At 42.9% G+C, this 21,424-nt stretch overlaps 1 protein-coding gene across 2 annotated transcripts in view; it reads left to right on the plus strand.

Moving 5' to 3' along the window:
• Positions 1–13,992: 13,992 nt before the first annotated feature.
• The window catches only part of CUL3 (cullin 3), a 54,946-nt gene continuing 47,514 nt past the window's right edge, over positions 13,993–21,424 (plus strand). The window contains exon 1 of one of the 2 annotated variants that reach the window (XM_059479225.1): positions 13,993–14,435. In XM_059479225.1, coding sequence (XP_059335208.1) covers positions 14,370–14,435 — 66 coding nt within the window. In that variant the 5' untranslated portion in view covers positions 13,993–14,369. Of the gene's footprint in view, positions 14,436–14,670; positions 14,811–21,424 lie in introns of those variants that run through there. The other variant, XM_059479226.1, reaches the window with a different exon arrangement.

A 21,424-nucleotide genomic window follows, 5' to 3' on the forward strand; every position in this document is an offset into this window, starting at 1 on the left:
CAAAGAGTGTAAGATCTGTCCAAGAAGCAAGATGAATTGCTCATCTTTGGGCCACCAGTAGGATCAGAAGCAGACAATAAATGTTTGTGCCATGCTCCAGTGTAGATGTGTCACACACTGGGAAACTGGCACTGACCTCACCATGGGTGTAGCAGAGAGCTGCCCAAATCTGGACATCACTGGCCTTTACAAACACGGTTTGCAAGTACAACTAACTTCTTATTGCTGTGTGGATGCCAGCTTTGCTCTGTTTTCTGTCGTGACCAGGACTGGATTTCCCTGCTGAAAGAAGGAGAATCCAAATCCTGGTCTTCCATGGAGGTGGAGGGAGATGTGTGAGTGTGGGAGCTGGCTGTGCAGTCAGTGCAGTGGGATGATGTGTGCACATGGAAACCGGAGCTCCACTGCAGCACCAACCACAGCTCAGAGGTGCAGTGCTGTCTCTGGCTGCATGGAGTTACAGGGCTCAGCACAGCCCTGCATGTGTCTGTGTGGCCAGCAAGCATGCTGCAGGGTGTGTGTGTGCATGGAACCATTTCAAAGCATGCAGGAGCAATTTGTCTTCTCTGCAGCACGCACAGCAGTGCCTGTAGCCCCTCAAGGAGCGTGCTGGGGCTTTGCTCCCCTCCTTTCGTGCTGCTTTGCTAGTTTCCATTTCTTTTCTCCCTTCTTTTCCTTACTCTGACAGAGTAGCCTTGTGGGGAAGGCAAAGCAGGCTGTTCCTGAAGCACTGCAATGCAAACAAACCAGCTCCAATTGAACCTTGACTGGGAAAATCTGTGCTGCACAGTGTGGCCATCACAGTATGTGTGAGCTGCAAGGAAAGACTGCCAGGCAGGTGAACAGCCTGAAGGACCTGAAGGACCTCAGTTCTTTGACAGTGACAGTGTTTGTGAGAAACAGATTTAAACTAATTTGTGAATTAGCTCTTAAATGTTAATTTTATCCATGTTTGATAAGTGTGAGTACTGTATAAAGTCAACATCAGATACCAGAGTATGCTGTGTCTCTCTTCAAAGCCTTGCACAAGTGGTGCTTGTAATGCAGGGGAGTGGTGATGTCCACATTTTCCCAGGGGGAAAACAGAGGAGCAGTGCAATGTGCAATGGGACACAGGGCTGATGATCCAGCATGTAACTCCAGAGCTGCTGGCCATCAGACCTATACTCTGGACCCAATTTATTAACTGAAATAAGCAAATACAAATGCATAGGTGGTGAGATGTGAGCTTCTAACTAAGAAGCAGAACCACCATGCAGTTAATTGGAAGGAGGCTAGCTCCAACTTGTACAGCTGTTCTGTCCTAACAGCTTGCCTGATGGTGTAATACATTAAAAACAACAATAATCCTGCTGTCCAGTAACAGGTACAGGCTAGTTACTAGAGTCTGAACTGCAGCTGGATGCAGAGATGCAGGAATGAATATCACAGGTAAAGCCAACCCAAATTTACAGCGACAAGTATTTTCAAGGATTGGCCATTAGGATGACAGAATCTAAATTACATGGGCTTCCACTGCTTCCTAGACTTCCATTTGCTGCCCATAAGCCAACAGTTTAATTCCTTGTTTGCCCTATGGCAATATCCAGCTACCAAAATTTCTAATGGTGCTTTATTTTTGAAACTTGCCAGGGTTCTAGGCAACACCTCTTTTCTCATGTGGAAGAGTGATCCTTTTAATGGGATTAAAGAGAAGATGTCATTTCCTGCTTCCATGCCTGAAAGTGAGAGAATTGTTAATTGGTAAGAAACATTAGAGTATTTTTTGTGGCTATTTTTCTAACATAGGCTAACATCCTGCTGTCATGGAAACTGCCCAGGCTTTGGGCTCTTCTGACAAGTAATGCTTTTGATGTCATGGTCTGAAAACCCATTCTACATTCGGGATTTTCTGTGGTTCCTGTGTCTTCTGTGCATTGCAAATATTTCCTTGCACAGTTTTTAAAAGAAGGGAAGACAAGGCAGAGCTATCCAACAGCCATCCAGTATGAGAGCACTTGGTACATAAAGTAATCCTGAAGAATCTTGTGAATCCATGGATGTCATCAGAGTGCATGCAGGATTACCCAACAGAGCTCTTGATTCATAGGACTTGGACTAATGAACACCAGGAAAATAATAGACTGTGTTGGGTAATCTGTGTGTTTGGACATCCAATCCTTCAAGCCAAGTCATTCTTGTAGGCCTGGAAAAAATCACTGAATGAAAAATTCTGCCATTGCTACAGGTCTTCATTAAAACACAGAGCCAAGTCCTCTGCATTCCCCCCACTGTGTAATACTGAGAAGAAAACACTGTGAGTAGAAATCTTGCTTGAATCATTAAATTCCTGCCAGCCAAAAGTAGATACTTTTTTTCCTTTTGGCTGCAGAAACTGGACCTTGGATGAGTTCCCTGTCAGCAGGGTCTGACCAAGCCCTGTGCACCTGAGAGCCAGCCTGGCACTGCCTCACCACACAGCAGCTGGGCCCCCATGTGCAAGGAGGCCTGAAAGGCATAGGAATTGTTAATTAAATGCTTGATTTTCAGGTTTAGAAGGCCTCCTCAATATGTGTTGTTAATATGTACAATGCTATGAATGAGTAGGGAGGTCCTTCCCCAGTGAGAAGAAATATACATATATGTGTATGTATACAATGTAAATGTTTGTAAAGCAAGATATCAGGCCCATTAACACCTCTGCAGCAATGAATGCAAGCCTCTTGCCTTGCTCTGGTTGCATTCAGTGCTGCACCAGTTTCACAGTGGTGGCTTTGGAACCTTGCAGGAGGAGTCCCAGACTCGTGGTGGTTCAGAGTTTTAATCAGAAAGAAAAAGCCTAAAAATAATGTCACAAGCTAATGTGCTGAAATGTGTGGAAAGAGCTTGGCAGAGTTATGTAGAGGACAGACTGGTATGGTGTAGATTTCTATGTAGGAAAGGCTGGCTTAGTTGGGGTTTTTTGGTGAGGAATATCTAGGAAAGAGACAAGAAATGGAAAAGGACATGAAGAGAGAGACAGAGTGCTAATGGTTTGTGCTCTGGAAACTAGAAAATTTATGTTCCCTCTGGAAAGAATTGCACCTGTTCCACCACATGTTTTTTTTCAGCTATTTAGCCCTCTTTAGATCATAGGAGTATTTCTGAAGTTTGGCAGAAGGTACACAGAGTCAGACTTTGAAGTTACTCTCTTTTTTTCCGGATGCTTTCCAACATCTGGGAAGCTGTAGGGAAAAAAGTAACTCTAGAATATCTTAGCATTTCTTCTCATAGGCAACTGAACATATTTTCTTGTTAGTAAGCACTGTATGTCACTCTTTCCACAGCCCAGCACTGGAACCCACGTGTGTGTGCTAAATAACAACACCACTCCTGTACTCCAGTAAGTGAATCACTTTTAATCATTTCTCCCCCTTTTGGAAAAGCATTTAAATATGTTTTCTCTTACCCATGGTGAAGAAGGTTTGGGATATGTCTATTTATTAGGATAAATCCTTTAAGTCAGGGTAGTTCTGAAATGTGAAAGCAGCATTAAATTTAAAAAAAAATTAAATGAATAAAATAAATTAAAAAACAAACACATGCCACTCTTCCTAGGTAAAATTCTACAATTAAATGGATCGCCCTTTTAACTAATCAAAAATTCTTTAAACATCTTTCTGCTATGGCAACTGGCCCAGCATTAGGCTGATTGATGGGGCTTGTGAGATGACCTTTAGGACTTTCCAATCTGGTCAAAAATCTTCCCAGCTCCTAATAGTCCAGCTGGCCCAGAGATGGAGCGGGGGATGTCTTCCTAGACCCTGCATTCAAAATCCTGCAGTCTTCTTTTTGGCAATGAAAGCATATAAAAGTCTTTGGTACTTTTCCAGCCACTCAAATAAGACCATGTACTGAGCACTAAGTGTGAAAGAAATATACATGCCTTTAAAAGTCAACAAGAAAAGTATTTTTGTTTGTTTAATTTAAAAGCTGGCATTATGCCCATGCTCTTTACAGCTGCTAAGAGCTGACAGCTTCGACCTCCGCCAGGCCCTGAAGGGGGCTAGAGATGCTCAGGGCACAAGAGGACAGGATTTACACCTTTCCATTTGGCTGACTTTGTCTCATTTGGCAGAAGAAAACTCTTTGACGTTCCTGGTTTGAAGAAATCTGCAAACCTAGGTTTGCTGAGCTGTTGCCTGATGTCTAGGAGTTGCTAAACAGTGATAGCATTTCAACAACAAAATGGCTAAAATAGCACAAGTGTTGTTCCTGTTATTTCTAAAACACCTCAGGACTACCCTAGAATTTACTTATTCTGTTTTCCTGAACAATCTGGTACTAGAGACAAGATTTGCAATTAACATTCATCCCACATTCACTTCATTAATACACGCATTTGTTAAATGCATGTTCTGCTAAGATGCCTGCTTTGCTTAAAAAGTAAGATTGGAAATCTTTGAGAAGGAGAATTTCTGAGGGTCTTTGGCTAATGTGAACCCAAACCCTTGCAAGTTAATTAAGAGCATTTTTAAAGACAGGCGGATTGATGGGGTTTCCAATAAATCTGCATACACAGTTGTCCTGCATACTGCAGATGTCAGAAATATCCCTTACAATGGCCTTTAAAGTAAAATAGGAGAAAATTTGTACTAATGTTGACAAAAAATGAAATTGTGGTATTTTAAAAATGCCAGAATATTGGGGTTTTTTTGTTTTCACATCCCTTTTTTTTTTTTTTTTATACTACACTCATGAAACCAATAAAAAGTAGTGAAGCATATAACTGGATCCATGTTACCGTTGCAAAGGGTTTCTGATAATAACATGTGCCTATTCCTACCTGTTATAATTTCTCAATTGGAAGAACCAGAAAAGTTGGTGAGGGAGATGATGGTTAAGAAATTTGTAGACTTTTTTGTTTAATTTCTCCACTTCCAGTTAGATATTGGAAAGATCCCATTAAACAGAGAAGAAGAAAACTATCTCCCGGAAACAATTCTTATTGTCTGTCTTAATATTGCTACTAGTATTCTCTCTCCATACTAAACCAGAAGTGTTTTACAGAGTCACATTTTTTACAGTGGTATTGAACTTGCTGTTTGCTCAAATTAAGAAATATCAATGGTATATGCAATAAAATTGATTTTCAAGAGTGCTATGTACAATACAGCTCATTTGAGGAATATTGCTTGGCTTATCCTCTATGGGCAGAATCTGCAGACTGTCTGACAGCATTTTAAATTGAAGTAGTGATTTTAGTAATGACATGAATAAAACATCCCCTAGCCATGAAGCTGGAGCCAAATAAGCCTTGAGATCTGGCCACAGCTGATTTCAATCCCTAGAAAGAATTTGGGTCAGAGAGAGACACTAAGAAATGTGATTGCCAACCTGAGCATCACCTTGAAAAGGAGTCACTATTTGATCAAATATTTATTTTCTTTTTATCAGCACAGGAGGCTTGTGTAAAGTACATCAGTACCAATGAACTTTTCTTGATACATTGTTTTATATTAGGAAAATTTTGCCATGCATCTGATACATCCATCTGAGGAAGATGGTCTTGCATATAGATTTTTATTTAGGTGTAGGTAGCTCTTCTTTTTTCTGCACTTCATCTTTTAATGCCTTGAGAAACTGTAGCAGTTTCACAGGAATGGGTCTGCACTACCAACACACCATGCTCTCTCAGGAGGACATTATTTATTTAGGTACTTCTCTAAGATCAAATAAATAACACATTGGAATCCAAAGTTGTTTTTTTTACCTTGCACCCATGTCATGGCTGTTCCAAAAGCCAGGCTCAGCACACGTGGGCCTGCTTTGCCAAACCCACAGGACTCTGCACAAGAGACAGATGTACACCAAGGTGATCTCATGCATGTTCACACCAGGTTCAGTTTATCTACTATGGGATCTTTTTCTTTTTCTCCCTTGCTTTAGGCCTCCTTTCAAAATGCAAGCCAAGGACCATAATCCCATTCCTGAAAACACATCTTCCTTCCCACCACACCTTTCCCATAACCTGCCTTATCTGCATGATTTGCAAATCTTTTTGCAGAAATTATCTATTTTTTGTGCTTGTCTAATGCCAGATAAAAGTACTGTTTGCTGGCTCTCAGATGACAGTGTAGTGAAGATAGCAGCAATAATCTTGTGGTTTAAAGAGGCATCTTGTCTGAATTCACTGTCATGGAATAAAAGCTATTAAAAGATCATTTCTTGCATTGAACCCAGCCTTGTGATTTGAGAGCAGTTTAAGGGCTGAAAGACAGTTGTGCTTTTCATTGATGTTTTGTATTTTTTAATCAGAACTAGAAAAAAATATTGACAGTTGTACTATGCAATTTGCTTGACTTCTTGATGGTTATGTGCCATTACCATTTTGAAAACCCCTTTGACTGCTGAAATCTTGCTCTCTCTGCCTCCAGTTTTGCATTTTCATCACAACCAGGAGTTACCAACAGCACAACTCTGTCAAAAAGGTGTAAGCAGTGCAATTAATGCTCACTAACTCCTCTGTTTCAGGCAAATTCTGCTGGGTTAGATCAAACAGCTGCCAAAGGCAGGTTTGGCTAACCAGCATGCTTTGTGTCAGGCAGATCAGGAAAACTGCAGCACAATTCTAGTTCATTCCAGGGAGAGCCTGGTTCCTGGGAATGCCATTCCAGATACCTGGCATCTTTAGCCTGCAGAACCAGGTCTGGAAGAGGATGTTTACCAGCTGTCTGTAAAATAATGACTGTTTTCTGAGGCTTCAGTCACATGGTCACTGTAGAAATGGCTTTGTGGCACTTGAAGATGTCCATCTCCAGCCATAAGCTGAAAATTACCTTCTTCCTGCTGCAGCTGAGATGTCAGAATAAATCATCTGGGCTCTCATCATGGGTTTTAGTGCAAAGACAGCAGGTTAGTAAGTGCTGGTAGGAGTGATGTGAGTTCACCCACCTGACTCTTCTGCTGGAATTTAAACAGTGATTTTTTTATGTAGCTTTTTATACTCTGGGTTGACTGTACAGCTGCTGCAGAGTGATGACAAACACCTGAGTGTTGGTCACATCTTAAATTGGCACAGCTGCTTGGCCACGAAATGCATGATGTGCGACTGAACATTAATCACTTTACAGCACAAGGCTTGTTGTGGCAGTGTAAAGGACCTGCAAAGGATGCAAACTGCACCTGGGTAGAGCCTTCTCCCATGCAGAGGTAACTTTGAGAACAACGTGTACATTTTAGAAGAAATGTACATGTGGGAAACCTAGAGTTTTGCCTAGGTTTAGAGAATGTGAAAAGGCCACAAATGTACAGGCATTTTAAGTATGCAAGACAAGCAATTCTCTGTCACCTAGCAAACAGGAAACGTCAGAATAGCTGAGGCGTGAAAGTCAGTAACAGCCACAAATAAAGTAATCTCTAGTGAGTGTAACCATGAAAAATGTGAAATGTGTTTTTCCCTCAAGCTTCAAAGTAACTTCCTCCAGTCCCACAGAAACTGAATTGGTACTAAGACACTAGATCTCATAAGAAGAAAGATTTGTGAGCTATCTCAGACGTTCTCCATCAGCCCTGTCTGTGCCACACAAAGCAGCAGGTAAATGCTCCCAAAAGTCTACATTACACACATGCATCTGCAGATTTTGCCAAGAGCTGTTGCTGCTATTACCACTGAAGTGAATAAACCCAGAGGTTCTGGATGAATGTAGCATTAGTGACTACTCCTGACAGAACTCACCCCATTTGGACTCGGTATTTAGCAGGTTACTAAGCTTCATTTGACAGGTTGAATAATGAGGCATCTGTCACATATGTAAGTAAATAGTTGTAAGGAATAATTATTTTTGGTGTTGCATTGTTTTTGATCTTGCTTCAGTTTCCAACCAATTTGTTGGGCTCTCTTTTCCTACTAGATGTAAATGGCAGAAACCATTTTCTCAGGTGGGTGTTTTATGCACCAAGAACAAGTTACTCCTAACCTTTTGGTGGGTGTTTGTGTAGTGTGATGGTACTGGTGCAGCTTTCTAAATTCTACTTGGGTTGGTGCACAGTATTTTCTTCTGTGGTTTGTCACAGAAAACAGGTTGGTTTTTTTTCCTGAAAGGTTGCCTTGAGTGTTTTGAAGCATCTGGCTCTTTGAGGCTATCTTCTGACACAATATATTCACATTTGTTCACCTCTTAAGAGCAGATTGTTGTGATGTGATAGGGAAGATATCTGAACCTGAACCATCTGTCTGACCGCGCCTCTGCAGCTTTCACCCTTGGCTGGAACTCTGTAGCATGATTTTTTTTTTCTAATGTGAGCCTTGCACAAACAATGTGCTCCAACTACATCTCCTGTCACACTGCTGGAAGCCTGTTTACACTCTGCCCTCGATGGTGAAGCAGTGGTTTCACAGCTCAAAGCTGGGGCAGTAAGCCAGGCAATGGGACAGCCTCTCCTCTTGCAGTGAGGACATACGGACACACAGACACACTCACCCATGGTGCTGCTGCAGCCCCTGCTTGACACAGACCCAGGCAGGGCGTGGATTGCTGCCATCAGGGAAGCTGCAGGGCTGGGGAATTACAGGAATTACAGGCCATGGTTTGCTCGTGTCTTCTGCAGCCACATTGTGCAAGATCACTGCCAACGACCTGCATCAGAGACGGGAGTCTGCACTGGGACTGACACTTGACTTAGCCTGTTAAGGACTGCAGTGTTATTCCAAAGAACTTGAAGTGGGTCAGGTACTGAAAGGGAAGCCAGTGGTGTTTGGACAGCATTAATTTTGGTTATTATGTGCATTGTCTGGTTAGACCTGTTTTTGAAATGTGCCACTACATGATGTGCTCATTAGGGCAGCCTCATCATCTCCTCCTGCCCATGCTCAGCACCGTGCTGTAAACAGCCCACTGTGAGCCGGCCGGCACTGCAGGCAGCTCTTGTGCAACCTGTGCTGCTGAGCCTGCTGCTGCTGCTGCTGCTGCTGCTGCTGCTGTGCAGAGCCACGCTCAGAGCTCTGAGGGACAGCCTGCCTTCTGCTGTGCCCAGCAGCGAGGGCTCTGTCCGAAAGTCAGGGCAGGAACAGAGAAAACTGGCTCGAGACAGTACCTCCACATCTCTTCCTGCTTGCAAAAATATTTGAAAGTAATTTAGTCTGTTTTAATTTTGAAGCTGTTGAGTTATTTAGACTGTCATATTTTAGCATTTACTGTGTTTGTGGTGGCATTTAAATGCAACAGAAATTAAATTTAAACACATCCTTGCTAAATGTTCCAAGCAACAAGTTTCCATGAGTGAGCAAGCAAATAACTTTATGTTGCTTGTTTTTCTTCTTGTCTTGCCACTCCACAGACTTTCACTGCTCCTCCAGGCCTCTCAGCCACCTCTACCATGTCAAAAAGACCCCAAACAAAACAAAAAATAAAATCCAGCGGTGATCCTTGTTAAAGCAAACAAAATATTTTGTACTTTATTCCAGAGAAGGAAGAAATAAGGGAAAAAATAAACAACTCCAAACGTACAGATCTTCCTGAAATGTAAGTAGCTTTATTACAGTGAATTATACCTCTGCCTAAACTTCTCTGAAATAGTGATTGAGGAAGATAAAAACAAGTTTTTCTTTATCCAGGACATACATGAAAGGGAAAAAAAGTCTCTAAATGGATAGAGAAATAATAATGTGAAACGTTATGCCTTGAAATGGTTCTGTTTCTTCAAAGAGAAATGTAATAATGTCCTGGTAAATCATATTTCTAAATATTGATCCTGTTTCTAAAGGAAGCTATTGTCCCTGTACCTACTGAAATCTAAGAACCCTGAACACAAATCAGTCAGTTGGATGTGATTTGCAGGGAAGGGATTAAGGCACTACAAGTATACATTTATCAGGTTGTCCTGAGCGTTTTTTTTTTTTGTTGTTCTTTCAGTGACTCAGAATAAGATTCTGCTTTTGGCAGAATCCTCAATATAATCAATTAAAAGCCAGTCTGTGGTTCATTCATTGGATGCTTGAACTGTCTTGTGTATGGTTACTGTGTCACATATCAATTATGCAAATCTGACAGCAACCATTGTGTGCAAACTGATGCAGGCACTCACAGAAACAAAAGTGGAAAAAAAATAAAGATTTGGGGTGAGAAAAGCCCTCCTGCTGAATCCGGGCTTTACAGGGAGGGATCTCAATTTTTCCCACCAAACAAAGAATTTTTTTTCCACCTTACAGTGAGTTCAAGCCCTACAATGTTTGTCCCTGAGTTTGCAGTCAGGCATTTAGTGCTCTGCAGACCAGGATGTGGTCATTCTGCATCCTTCTGTGATAGAAATGCTTTTTTCTTTATGTTTTTGTATTTCAATCCCTCACCCCTGCATAAGGAAGACCTGAGAATATGAATGTATGATTCTTGGAAAGGATGATTACTTAAAAAAAAAAGTCACAGTTCTTGGCTTTGGTGAAACACAAGCCTTACCAAGCAGAAATTCATTATTTGAAATAAAGAAATCATATTTGCACAGGTCTATATTGAATATTTTTCTGAAAGTTAGCACAAGCTGTGTTCTGCCTAAAGGCCTAATTATAAAAATGTAAATTTAGATCAATTCCAATACAATGTGCTCTTTACATTCTTCTAAAATTTCTGATGCCTTTCACATGATTAAGATTTTATGTTAAGCTATAAATCAGATTATAAACCCAGTACTTAAATAATTAAAGATTTGCTGTGACCTTCAAGACATCCAGGTCGATGCAAAGGGCCATCTTTCTGGTGCTGACAGCAAGGAGGTGATGTGTTATTCAGGTGGAGATATTCTGTGTGGACTGGTGAGCACCTAACCAATGTCCCCTGTCATTTGTGAGATCATCAGTATCTAAAATCAGAGGACTGATAGGACTTCAGGAAAATGTAAAACCCAGACTGTAAATGACTTAGGATCATGCTGAGCTGTTCTCTGCACTAGGGTAAATGATTCTGGGGCTGTTCATATCTCTGCATATTGTGGTTGCTGTAAGCTGGATTTAAGGCTGCTCAATGCCCAGATGTGAATTTTCCAGCAGGGTGACCCTCCTGTGCACAAGAACCATTCCCTCATGGCTGGACCACAGAAGGACATGAGATGTTTGGGACACAGCTGGGGTGACCTGGGAAGCCACAGGGTGCATCATGCTTCCTGTGCTGATCTGTTCTCCACCACCTGCCTGTCCTCCTTATGGTTTGACCCACCTGGAATTAACACTATAAGCACTTAACAAACACCTCAATTAGTTCCCTGTGTAAGCTCAAAGGCTAACTTTTAGTGAAACCTCCTTTTGTATATTATGCATGGAAATAGAAAATTTGCACTAAAAAATAATTGTCTGCACCTTGGACAGTCACAGCGCTCAGACATGAAAGGAGGAACTCCAGAGGAATCTGTGCTAGCAGATGTGACACACTGGGTCATAAATCTGCACCAAAAGAAGGCTCAGGCTCCAAATTCAGCATTAGGTAATAAAATCAGAGCTATCATTACACTTGTGCTAGTGTGTGGTAGCTAGAAACTCATGTGTAAAAGAAAGCTATTTGATGTGAGAATTGAGATTACTTGGTAGGAGAATATTTTATTTTTTGTTGGGTGTTATGTGCCAGCCTGAAGAGTGTCTGAGGGTGAGTCAGCACTCTTCCACTTTTAGATAAAAAATGTGCATTAACTTAGAAGGCAAAAGGCTGGTTGTCCAGGGCTGCCATAAGCATAAGGCCAGTGGCAGGAAGCACAGAAACAATCATTAGAGAATTTAATTCCAAACTCACTGCAGTACTGGGGACAGTAAAAGTTGGGGGATTTTTCTTTCTTGAAAGAAGAAATGCCAGTTCTTCAAAAATGGTTTGTGGGGGAAGTTTTGAGTTTTGAAAAGTGCACTAAATTTGTTGAAAAGCGTTCTTGCAGCATTTTCAAAACGAAAAAAAATCTGTGTTTTAATATAAATTTACTTTTATTTTAGTTCTGCAAACTGTTTTTTCAAGAGTCAAACATTTTCAAATTTTTTTATCCTAACTGTTATGGACTGGGAAAAAACCTGCATTAACATAAGAGGTTGTCCTCATTTGGCAAAGAAAATACTTAGGAGGAGAAATGACATTGAAATTATATTGAAACAATGTGTAAGCCATATTCTTCACATTAACAGCCAGTAATCTTTCCCTTCTCATCTCATCTTTGATCTGCATTTTGACTATACTGTAATTTTGAAAAGGACTGGTTCCTATTGCATAGTCATGTTGCAATCATTGTTGATTGTGTTGCTCTTATATAACACCTACTCTAGGCGTATATACTTAATTCTGATTAGGAGATTAAAAAAATATGTCATATAAGAACATGCATAGTCTCAATAGGAAGTGTTTGTAACCAACTCCAAGAGACAAAACTGGTCAAATCAGTGGGACAGAAGGTAAACTAGCTCAGAGAAGGAAAGCTGTTTGTGTGCCCTGTGAACAGGCGCAGCGTACAGGCACCTGTGGAAAACACGGATGATGGATTACAAATTGTGCATCACACAATGCCGTGATATTCAGAGTCCAGTTCGAGAGTCACCCCAAAGAAATTCTCTTCCTGGCTATGGCACCTCCTTCCTTTGGGGAATCTTGAGCAAGACATGTTTTGATGCACATTTCACTTCAAAACCCACTAACTTTCCAGTCAACCCCCTGGCATCTGGGACCTAGATTCTTTCTGGCTGACCAGCCTAACTTCCAGAAGTGCCCCTCTGTTAACTGACAGAATCTGACATTTTCTAACCATTCTACAGCAACTGCCCTTTGCTGAACGACCTATATTTAACTCTGGGCACATATAAGTGTTGCCTCAGGTGGCACCCTCATTTCCCAAGCATGCATTGCAAGGCAAACACAGAGCATTGGTGAATACACCTGGCATTGTACAGCCACAGAGAATCACTGAATACACCTGGCACTGTGCAGACAGGGGGCATCACTGGATACACCTGGCACTGTGCAGACAGGGGGCATTGCCAGATACATCTGGCACTGTGCAGCCACAGAGTATCTCTGAATACACCTGCCTTACATCACGGCTCTCTGTGGCAGGACCCGCCTGCCACCGGCATGATTCACAGGGGCAGCACTGGCAGCCGGGAGATTTCCAAGGGCTAGGAACACGAGAAGAGCCGCGGCGCCAGGCTGACACCCGGTACCAGGCTGACACCCGGTACCAGGCAGGTGCCCAGGCTGACACCCGGTACCAGGCTGACACCCGGTACCAGGCAGGTGCCCAGGCTGACAGCAGGTACCAGGCTGACACCCGGTACCAGGCAGGTGCCCAGGCTGACACCCGGTACCAGGCTGACACCCGGTACCAGGCAGGTGCCCAGGCTGACAGCAGGTACCAGGCAGGTGCCAGGCTGACACCCGGTACCAGGCAGGGGCAGGTGCTGCCCGGCCGGGCCGTGCCCCGTTTGCCCGCGGGGCTGCAGCAGCTGCGAAGCCCACTGGCACAACTCTGTAGTGGCACCAAAACCTGCGCTTTAGACCTAATAAAACAACTGCCACAAGCCCGACGAGTGGGATGAGGAGCAGGCGGTGGAGTCGCCATTCCTGGAGGTGTTTAAGAGGCGTCTGGGTCTGGCGCTGGGTGTGTGTTCAGTTGCTTAGGGGTTACGGGGCAGCGCTAAGTGGCCGGTTGGATTTTATGATTTTACAGCTCTCTTCCGCCCCCGACGACGCCGTGATTCCCGTGGCACCGGAGGGGCTGCAAACCCTCCCGGGCAGCCGCGGCCCCGCCGCCCCTCAGAGGACGCGCCGCCCGCCCGCCCGCCTTGGCCCCGCCCCCTGCCTTGGCCCCGCCCCCTGCCTTGGCCCCGCCCCCCTCGCGCGGCGCCGCTTTCCGCCAATCAGCGGCGCCCTCCCCGCCCGCGCGCCTTCCCCGCCCTCCGCTCTCCGCCCGCCGCGGCCGTGTCCGCCCGCCGGAGACAGGACGTCTCGCGAGAGCGGCGGAAAGCTCGCGAGAGCGGCGAGGCCCCCCTCCGCCCCCGCCCCCGGCCCTCCCGCCGCCCCCGCCCCGCCGCGGCCGGATCCGAGTGTGCCGGGCGGTGGGAGGGGAGGGAAGGAAGGGAACGAGAGCAAGGGAAGGAAGAGAAGGGAAGGAAGGGAAGGGGGGGCGCCCGGCCCTGCGCAGTGAGCGATGTTTGTCCGCCATCGCGGCGGAGGCTGAAGGAAGCGCCGCCAGCGGAGCGAGGGGCCCGCGCCGCCGCCTCTCCCGCCCGGCCCGGCCCGGTCGGCCCGGCCCCCGCGCCCTCCGCGCCCCCCCGGGGGCCGCGCTCGCAGCGAAGGTCGCCAGCGGCCTCCCCCGGCCCCGTTCCCGGGTGCACCGCCCCGCCGCGCGTCCCCCGGCTCTGCCGCCCCGCGCCGGAGGCGCCGCCGGCCCCGAAGATGTCGAACCTGAGCAAGGGGACGGGCAGCCGGAAGGACACCAAGATGCGGATCCGCGCCTTCCCCGTGAGTACCGGGCCGGGCCGGGCCGAGCGGCCTCCGCAGGCCCCGTGGGCCGCGCTGTGCGGCGGGGCCGCGGGCAGCGGGGGCAGCCGGAGCTGTCAGCCGGCCTGGGCGCCCCCGGCCCGGCGCGGCCCCGGGAGGAGCGGGCGGAAGGGAAGGCGCTCCTCGGGGAAGCGGTGCCGCACGGGGAGTGGGAGGCGCAGGAACTGCTCCCTGCGATTATCGCCTCCCTCATCGAACAAATCAATTATGGAAATCCACGGACGGCACTGGGGAGGGGGGCAGTGGGCACCGATTTCTTTGTTTTCAAGGAAAAGGCCTCAAAGAGGGAGCCGAAGGTTATGCGCCTTCATCAACAAAATTAGTTAGCCCCGGAAGGTGAGGGGGGGAATATTTATTTATGTCTTCTGCGGAGCTTCCTCTTGCTGAATTTATCTCTCCGCTCCGTAGCAGAGGCTCTAAGTCGTACGATTATAAAATTTAGGTGGCACAATGCCAGCTGTGGAGAAGGTGCTACTATAAACATGTAGGCATAGGTAACTTCTGCAGGTTCGCTGGAGTCGTGAGCGTTCCTTAGCTTTGAGTTGCACAGGGGAAGGAGCCAGATTATTAATTTGCAGTGCCATAACGCTGCTGTGTTTTGACAGTCGGCTCAATTAAAGCTTACAACAGAATAGCAACTACAGCACGAGTAATGGCGTTGGGGAACGAGAGGAATAGGAAAGGTTCGGCTGCCCGAGGATGACCAGGAAGCGTCTGTGTGTGTGTGTGTGTGTGTGTGTGTGTGTGTGCAGCGGGGGGTGTGTTAAAAAGAAGATACTTAGTTGAGTCTCTGGCTTTTAAGGCTTAGCGTTGGCTTCTCAGGTTTAGTGTGAACTTTTCAATGCTCTGTCTGATCCCAGTAGGCAGTGGTGTAGAACTAATGTGCTGTGCCTTTACAGAGAAACTGGACATACCTGTTTATCTCATTTCACTGGCAAGGCATATATCAATATATTTGCTTCATCCAAACTCTTGCTGATGAAATTAGAAGAGTCCTTATAGTGTTAGCAGCCAGCTTTACAGCAATCTGAGTTACACTGTTTTGCTCTTTCCTCTACTTTTAATCACTGATAGTTGCATTTAGTGGTAGAAGGAAAAAAAAAAAGTGGACTATGAGATGAGGAATTTGAGCTGATGATAGGTTTTTCATCTCCATATTTCATTTATTTCTATAAAAAGCCTTTTCCAACAATGTCAATTTGAATTATAGAAATAAAGGAGAAGACTTCCTGCCATGTGGCCACAGTTTTACTAACAAGCAGTAGGAAAACCTGTACAAAAATAAACCACGAGAAAAGCAATGTTTGTGTCTTGTAGCAAGCTGCATCTGAGATAGCAGTATTTTAATTTGATAAACAGATCCATATATTCCTACTGTGAATATGTAGCTATGGGTCAGACAACAAAGGCAGACTTGGAAATGTGATAAGCTGAAGTTTGTATATTTCACCTCTTCTGTTTGTGAAATTTGTTTTGTAGTGGTGAGAAATACTCTAATGGAGCCCTGTTGTTACCTACAGTTAAACATTGTCAAGTTTTTTATAACTGTTTTTACTAGCATAGTCTTTCTTTTCAGTTGCTATAGAATATCTAGGTTAAAATGTGAAAAACAAAGTGTCTTCTTCCTAAAATAACTCAGTAAGTCACAAGTCATCAAGGCTTGCAACTGTATGGGGACATCTGTTGATAGCAACTTTCCAGGTGTCCCCTCAGATATTGGTTTTCACCTAAGACATTTTGTTGACAATCCTGTTATTGATAAAGTTTTTATAGAAGAGAAGCATGTACTTTGTTGAGAGATTTGGAGGGGTGTCCCTTTGTTAATTGCAGAACTCAGCAGCTGCAGTTGATGCAAAAATCTTAGCACACATTTTGTGTATGTCTAAGTGGTTGTGCAGCTTGGTCCAGGAAATGACTTGGTGCTGCAGACTGCAGTGGGATTGTTTGTGTCAATGGGCTGCATTTTCGTGGGGAATGGAGTCTGTGTTTAGAAAATGTGGTACTCATGCAGCAGCTATGGACCCTGGCTCCTTTGTCCCTGATGTGGTGGTTCTGCTCTTTGGCTCTCAATTAAGAGTGCTTCCAGAGGTGGTTTTGTAGGCTGCTTCAGTTTGTCTTCTTATTGATCATCTTTCCTCAGGAGGTCTTTCTGTTTTAGATTGGTTTGCTCCTTGCATGGAGGCAGCTATTTACTATTGCATGAGGTTAGAAACAGCCAGATTGGAATGGTGATGTTCCTGGAGCAATATTAGCATAACTTCCTTCATGCAGGTTCTGGGTTTTTTAATATTTTACATTTTTATAATGTTCTTCATACTTCTGTTATTATGTTTTATAATAGCTAAAGGAATTGAGTAATAGTCATTTGCCAAACATTACCAAAGTTTACCTTTTCTGCCCTATGAAAAATTTGATAGAAGTGGGCCAAAAGATTGGAAAAGCACCAGTCTTCCACCTGGAGATCTTAATACTTACGAGTTAGTTTCATTCTAGATTTCTTTTTTATTATTCTTGTAATTGGTGCCAGATTATCTGTCATCCCAAGGATCCATTAAGATTTGCTAGCTGCTGGTGCATGCTGTGATGTGCTTTTTCTTACCTCAGGGCAGTGGCATGGGGTACACTGTTTTGCCTGTACACAAATGGGTTGTAGAGTAATCAAAAATAAGTGAGAAGAAAGTTTCTCTGTGTGTTTAACCAGTTGTTCTTTGCCTAATTTATAAACTATCTTACTACAAAGAACTTTGCACTCTCTTGTTCATCCTGACTTAAAGATGGTGATAATATTTTTGTCAGAGGTAGTCCAGATGAGGATGCATTCTCTGAGACTTCAGACTTGAGCATATTCCAAACCTAGAAAGAAAAACAGAAATAAATTTCTGAGACAGTTTGTTGTATATTCAGGAAAGCAGATCATGAGGTTAAGCTTGTGCAGTTATCCTTATGTACCACCACAGAAGATTTCCAGTGTGCTACTTTCAGGATCCACTTCTGGTGCTTTTAACACCTCCATAAAATGTAGCTGTTCCACATTTACCTAAGGTCTATCCAGAGAGCATTCAGGGTGATGTTAATGCCAGAGATGGAACAGTGCAAGAGGGCTTGCAAAAGACAGAAGCTTCCTTTTTCTAAAGCAGTCTTCAAGCTTTGGTGTTTCAAATTCATACACACTGCAAGAGATATGAATATGGATGCTAAAAATAACAATATATGAGAAATGTCATGTAATTGTCCATGAAATATGTTGACTGCAGTTAGTAAGTTGGGTTTTTTTTAAATTATTTGGAAGAGTGCAGTGGTTTGCTGATTTCATGTGCATTATATGACAATGCAGGCTTGATGCATCTGCAGAACATGAATTGCACCTGTTTTGAAGTGTTGGGGGTTGTTTTCTTCCAGGTTTAAAGGTGCTCTCAGGGTCTCAAATTGGCTCTCACTCCTTAACTCTCAGTGAGCCCATTACTGCTGGCTGCAGGAATACTTTCAAAGCTCTCAAGTTTGCAGCAAATCTGATTTTAAGATGATTTAGTTGATCTGTCAAAAATGCTGCCAAAAATGGTATGTTTGCACTTAAAACTTTGGGAGAGATGTGATTTCTGTAAGGGAGATCTAGAATGTGTAAATTATGTTTCCTGCAAGTGTATTTGAGCTGTCTTGCTGTGACTGGTTAGCTAGTGAAAAACTGTAGCCTTAAATGTATTTTGACTGAAAAGTTGTACATAGTAAAAAAAAAAATTTGACATTTCTTACAGAAATAATTAGAATGTGTGAATTCAGAAAGCATTTGGGGAATCAATTTTCAAATTTTAAACAAGCAGCATTAAGCTGTGTTGAATTAACTTTTTTGGAAGAGCTCATTCTTCTCTCATTGCAGGTGTCACCATAAATTGGTTGGACAGATCTTTCTGAAAGCCAGCATGACCCAGTGTAGGTTATTTGGTTTGATCATTACAGTTGGAGGGGTTTTTTTGAATGCTTCCAATAATTTTCCTTTCCTGCAGAGATATCTTTCTTCTCTAGAGCAGTGCTACAAAGTAGTGTTTTGCCTGTTCTCAGAACTGTTTTGGTGGATCAGTGTTACACAGTTACATTATGAATTCTGCACAGCATTTAGAGAGAGATTCTACACGTGCACTTGGAATAGAACAAGTCTTTAAAAAATGTGGAAGCTTCTGACTAGTTTTATTTGAAGTACTTGTGCCCAAGGAAATTCTCATTTTGATCAATCTTGTGCAGAAGGACAGACAACCTTTGGCATCCTGCAACTATTTATTGATTGATGTTACTTCTTCCTCGAAGAAAGTTACATAAACTTAAAAGTAAATAACTCCAGCTCTTCCATGAGAAAGTATTAAGACTCATATTTTCATTTTCAGCACTCCTTTCTCCTCCATCTAACAGCCACTTGTTCTAGGCTTTGTGTAGGCAGAAGGCTTTTTTTTTTTTCAGGGAGCACCAACTGCTTCTGTGGTTTGTTTTGAGTCTTGGGGAATTGATGATGCAAGTTGAGATGAGCTTTGTTAAATTTATGCTTCAGCCTACAGCATGAAGATCTATCAGTTCCAGAAGTTGGTGTAAATTTGGTCCATCTTGAGCATCTTAGAGCAGATAGCCCCTAGAAAAAACACTGAAGTGTGGTTAAATTTTGAAGCGTTCAGGTTATGTAAGCAGTACGTGAGGATCTGCTGTGGCTTGTAACCCTCCGAGCCTGTGTGAGGTGTTGGGGAGAGCAGGGAGAGGCAGGGAATGTGGGAAAAGAGTGCAATGGGGGGTGCTTTACTGCAGCCTTTTTCTGCTCTGAATGAAATAATGTGAACATACCAAGTGCTGTGAGATCACCTGGTAACTCCGTGTTTTACATGTTTGCCTTGTGAATCTTGACTGCTCTGTGTTCTCAGACATATTTATGAGAGCATCTTGGCTAAACCCATGTAGCATTCACAGTCATGAGTTCACATTCAGAACCTGAAATTTGGTAGGCTTAAAAACTAGGAATAAAACAGACCAAAACACTAAAACATTCAAAGGTAGGGGCTTTGTGCAAATTAAGAAAAACATGGAAATACTTGCTTACTGGACAGTTAAGCTTATGAAATCCTTCCAGTTTTCACAATTTATTTTTTTTTAATGAAATGCTGTGAGCAAACTGAATGTCCTGATAATACATTTAGAATTTTTAGAAGGTGAGAGCACTAATTGCAGGGTAGTCTGAGTAGTTAGTTGTAGGTGGGTTTTTATTTGGTTGTTTTATTTGTAACACATGGTGCATATTATCATTTAGTTTTTGTTAGCATCTCGTTAGCAATCCTCAGTTCTGTAGATGTTCAGGTTTCAGTTACAAATTTTCTTGATTTTCCTTGTTAACTGGATCTTAAGTTCTGAGCAATCATCATTTGTGTTGTTAGAGAGTTTTGAGCCAGTGCCTTTGCGTGGCTCAGGAAGGAGCAGTGCCATTTATGAATCTTGCTGTATTTGAAATTGCTTGATTTTGCACAGGGCTGCAAGGCTAAAGCTGAAGTGATCTGTTAGGATTTTTGTACTGGCTAATTCAATCTGATCTGTTAGGATTTTTATACTGGCTAATTCAATCTGAGCTTTTTCAAGTGGCTTCATTTGGGTTCTTCACTCAAGTTGTGTAGTAATGCATTATTAAACAGGAATTACTATTTTTCCCTGGTAGTGTTAGGTAAAGGAACTCTATGAGAGTACTATAAAACTGATGAAGAGTTTTTGATATTCTCCATGAATGATTGTAATAGCAGTATGTAACATAAAATTAGGCTTTTTTCTGTAGAAGATAGTAAAATTTCTCAAAATTTCCTTTTAATCTGTTCTGGACAGGTACACACAGCATAAGTGACCCCATTTTTCAGAACTTCAAGCAAGTATTCTGAGGTCTTGGGCTTTGATCTGTAGGGCAGGTAGTCCAAGTGCAGATGCTTTTAAATTTCCATCACCACGACTGATGTGCAGTGTCAGTGTCTCTGTATGTGGTGAAAACATTTTGTGATGGACTGGGACAGATTTTTCTTAAGATAGTTTGAGTGAGTCCATTCATAAAACAGAGTGATTGTGTTACAGTCTGTAATAGGTTCTTGACCTTGTACATATGCTCACTGGATCTTATCTTTGATTTCTAGTAGCTGTACAAGTGGAAAAGCAGCTCTTGAGAAGTAAGGTCATGCTTTTCATTCTGAGTCAGGTTTTGTGGAAACACAGAGCAGGAAAGTAGCATTGTAGAAACTGCAGCACAGCCAGGCACACTTTTAATCACATGATTATTTTATTTTTCCAAGGTCAGTTAAAGCCAGTAGAATTTTTAAATGACTGATGTTTCTTTTCTGAAAGTGCAAGTACTGGCATCTCAGCATAAGTAAATACTGTTAGATGGCTTAACAAAAGATCTTCCATATTGACTTCTACATTTTAGAAAGGTAAAAAGTGCACTTAATGCATGAGTGCTGCAAGGAGGACAAAACTGTAATAAACACTTATGTGTGGATGGTGTTTGCAGCGGAGTGGCCTCAGTTCTTTAATTAGCTGTGTATAAAATCAGTGTTTGAGGGCTGAAAATGTCTTGCTTGTAGTTTAAATAAGGTATAATACTATGCAAAATGTGAGCAGATAACTTGCTTTATTGGTGTATGGTTATGAATGAGGTGCATTTGTGGAAAAGACAATTTTTGTTTAACGCTAATGAGAATAAACATAAATTAAGGCAATAACTGAAATTATACATGTGAATGATACAAAATTGGACAAGCTTATATAATAAATTCATAACACGAATGTCTTAGATTGCATGTGGTCTGAGCATAGGCTGTGCGTGTCTTTTTCTTACATTTTGTAAGTGAAAAATCTTTCTTGAAATGAACATTTTACTTCCACACTAGTTTTGTTTTTAAAGTGTTGATAGCATCTGAGTGGACCTGTTTTTTATATATTATATA

The sequence above is a fragment of the Ammospiza nelsoni genome, chromosome 10 (assembly GCF_027579445.1).
Source record: "Ammospiza nelsoni isolate bAmmNel1 chromosome 10, bAmmNel1.pri, whole genome shotgun sequence".
In the NCBI taxonomy this organism is placed as follows: domain Eukaryota; kingdom Metazoa; phylum Chordata; class Aves; order Passeriformes; family Passerellidae; genus Ammospiza; species Ammospiza nelsoni.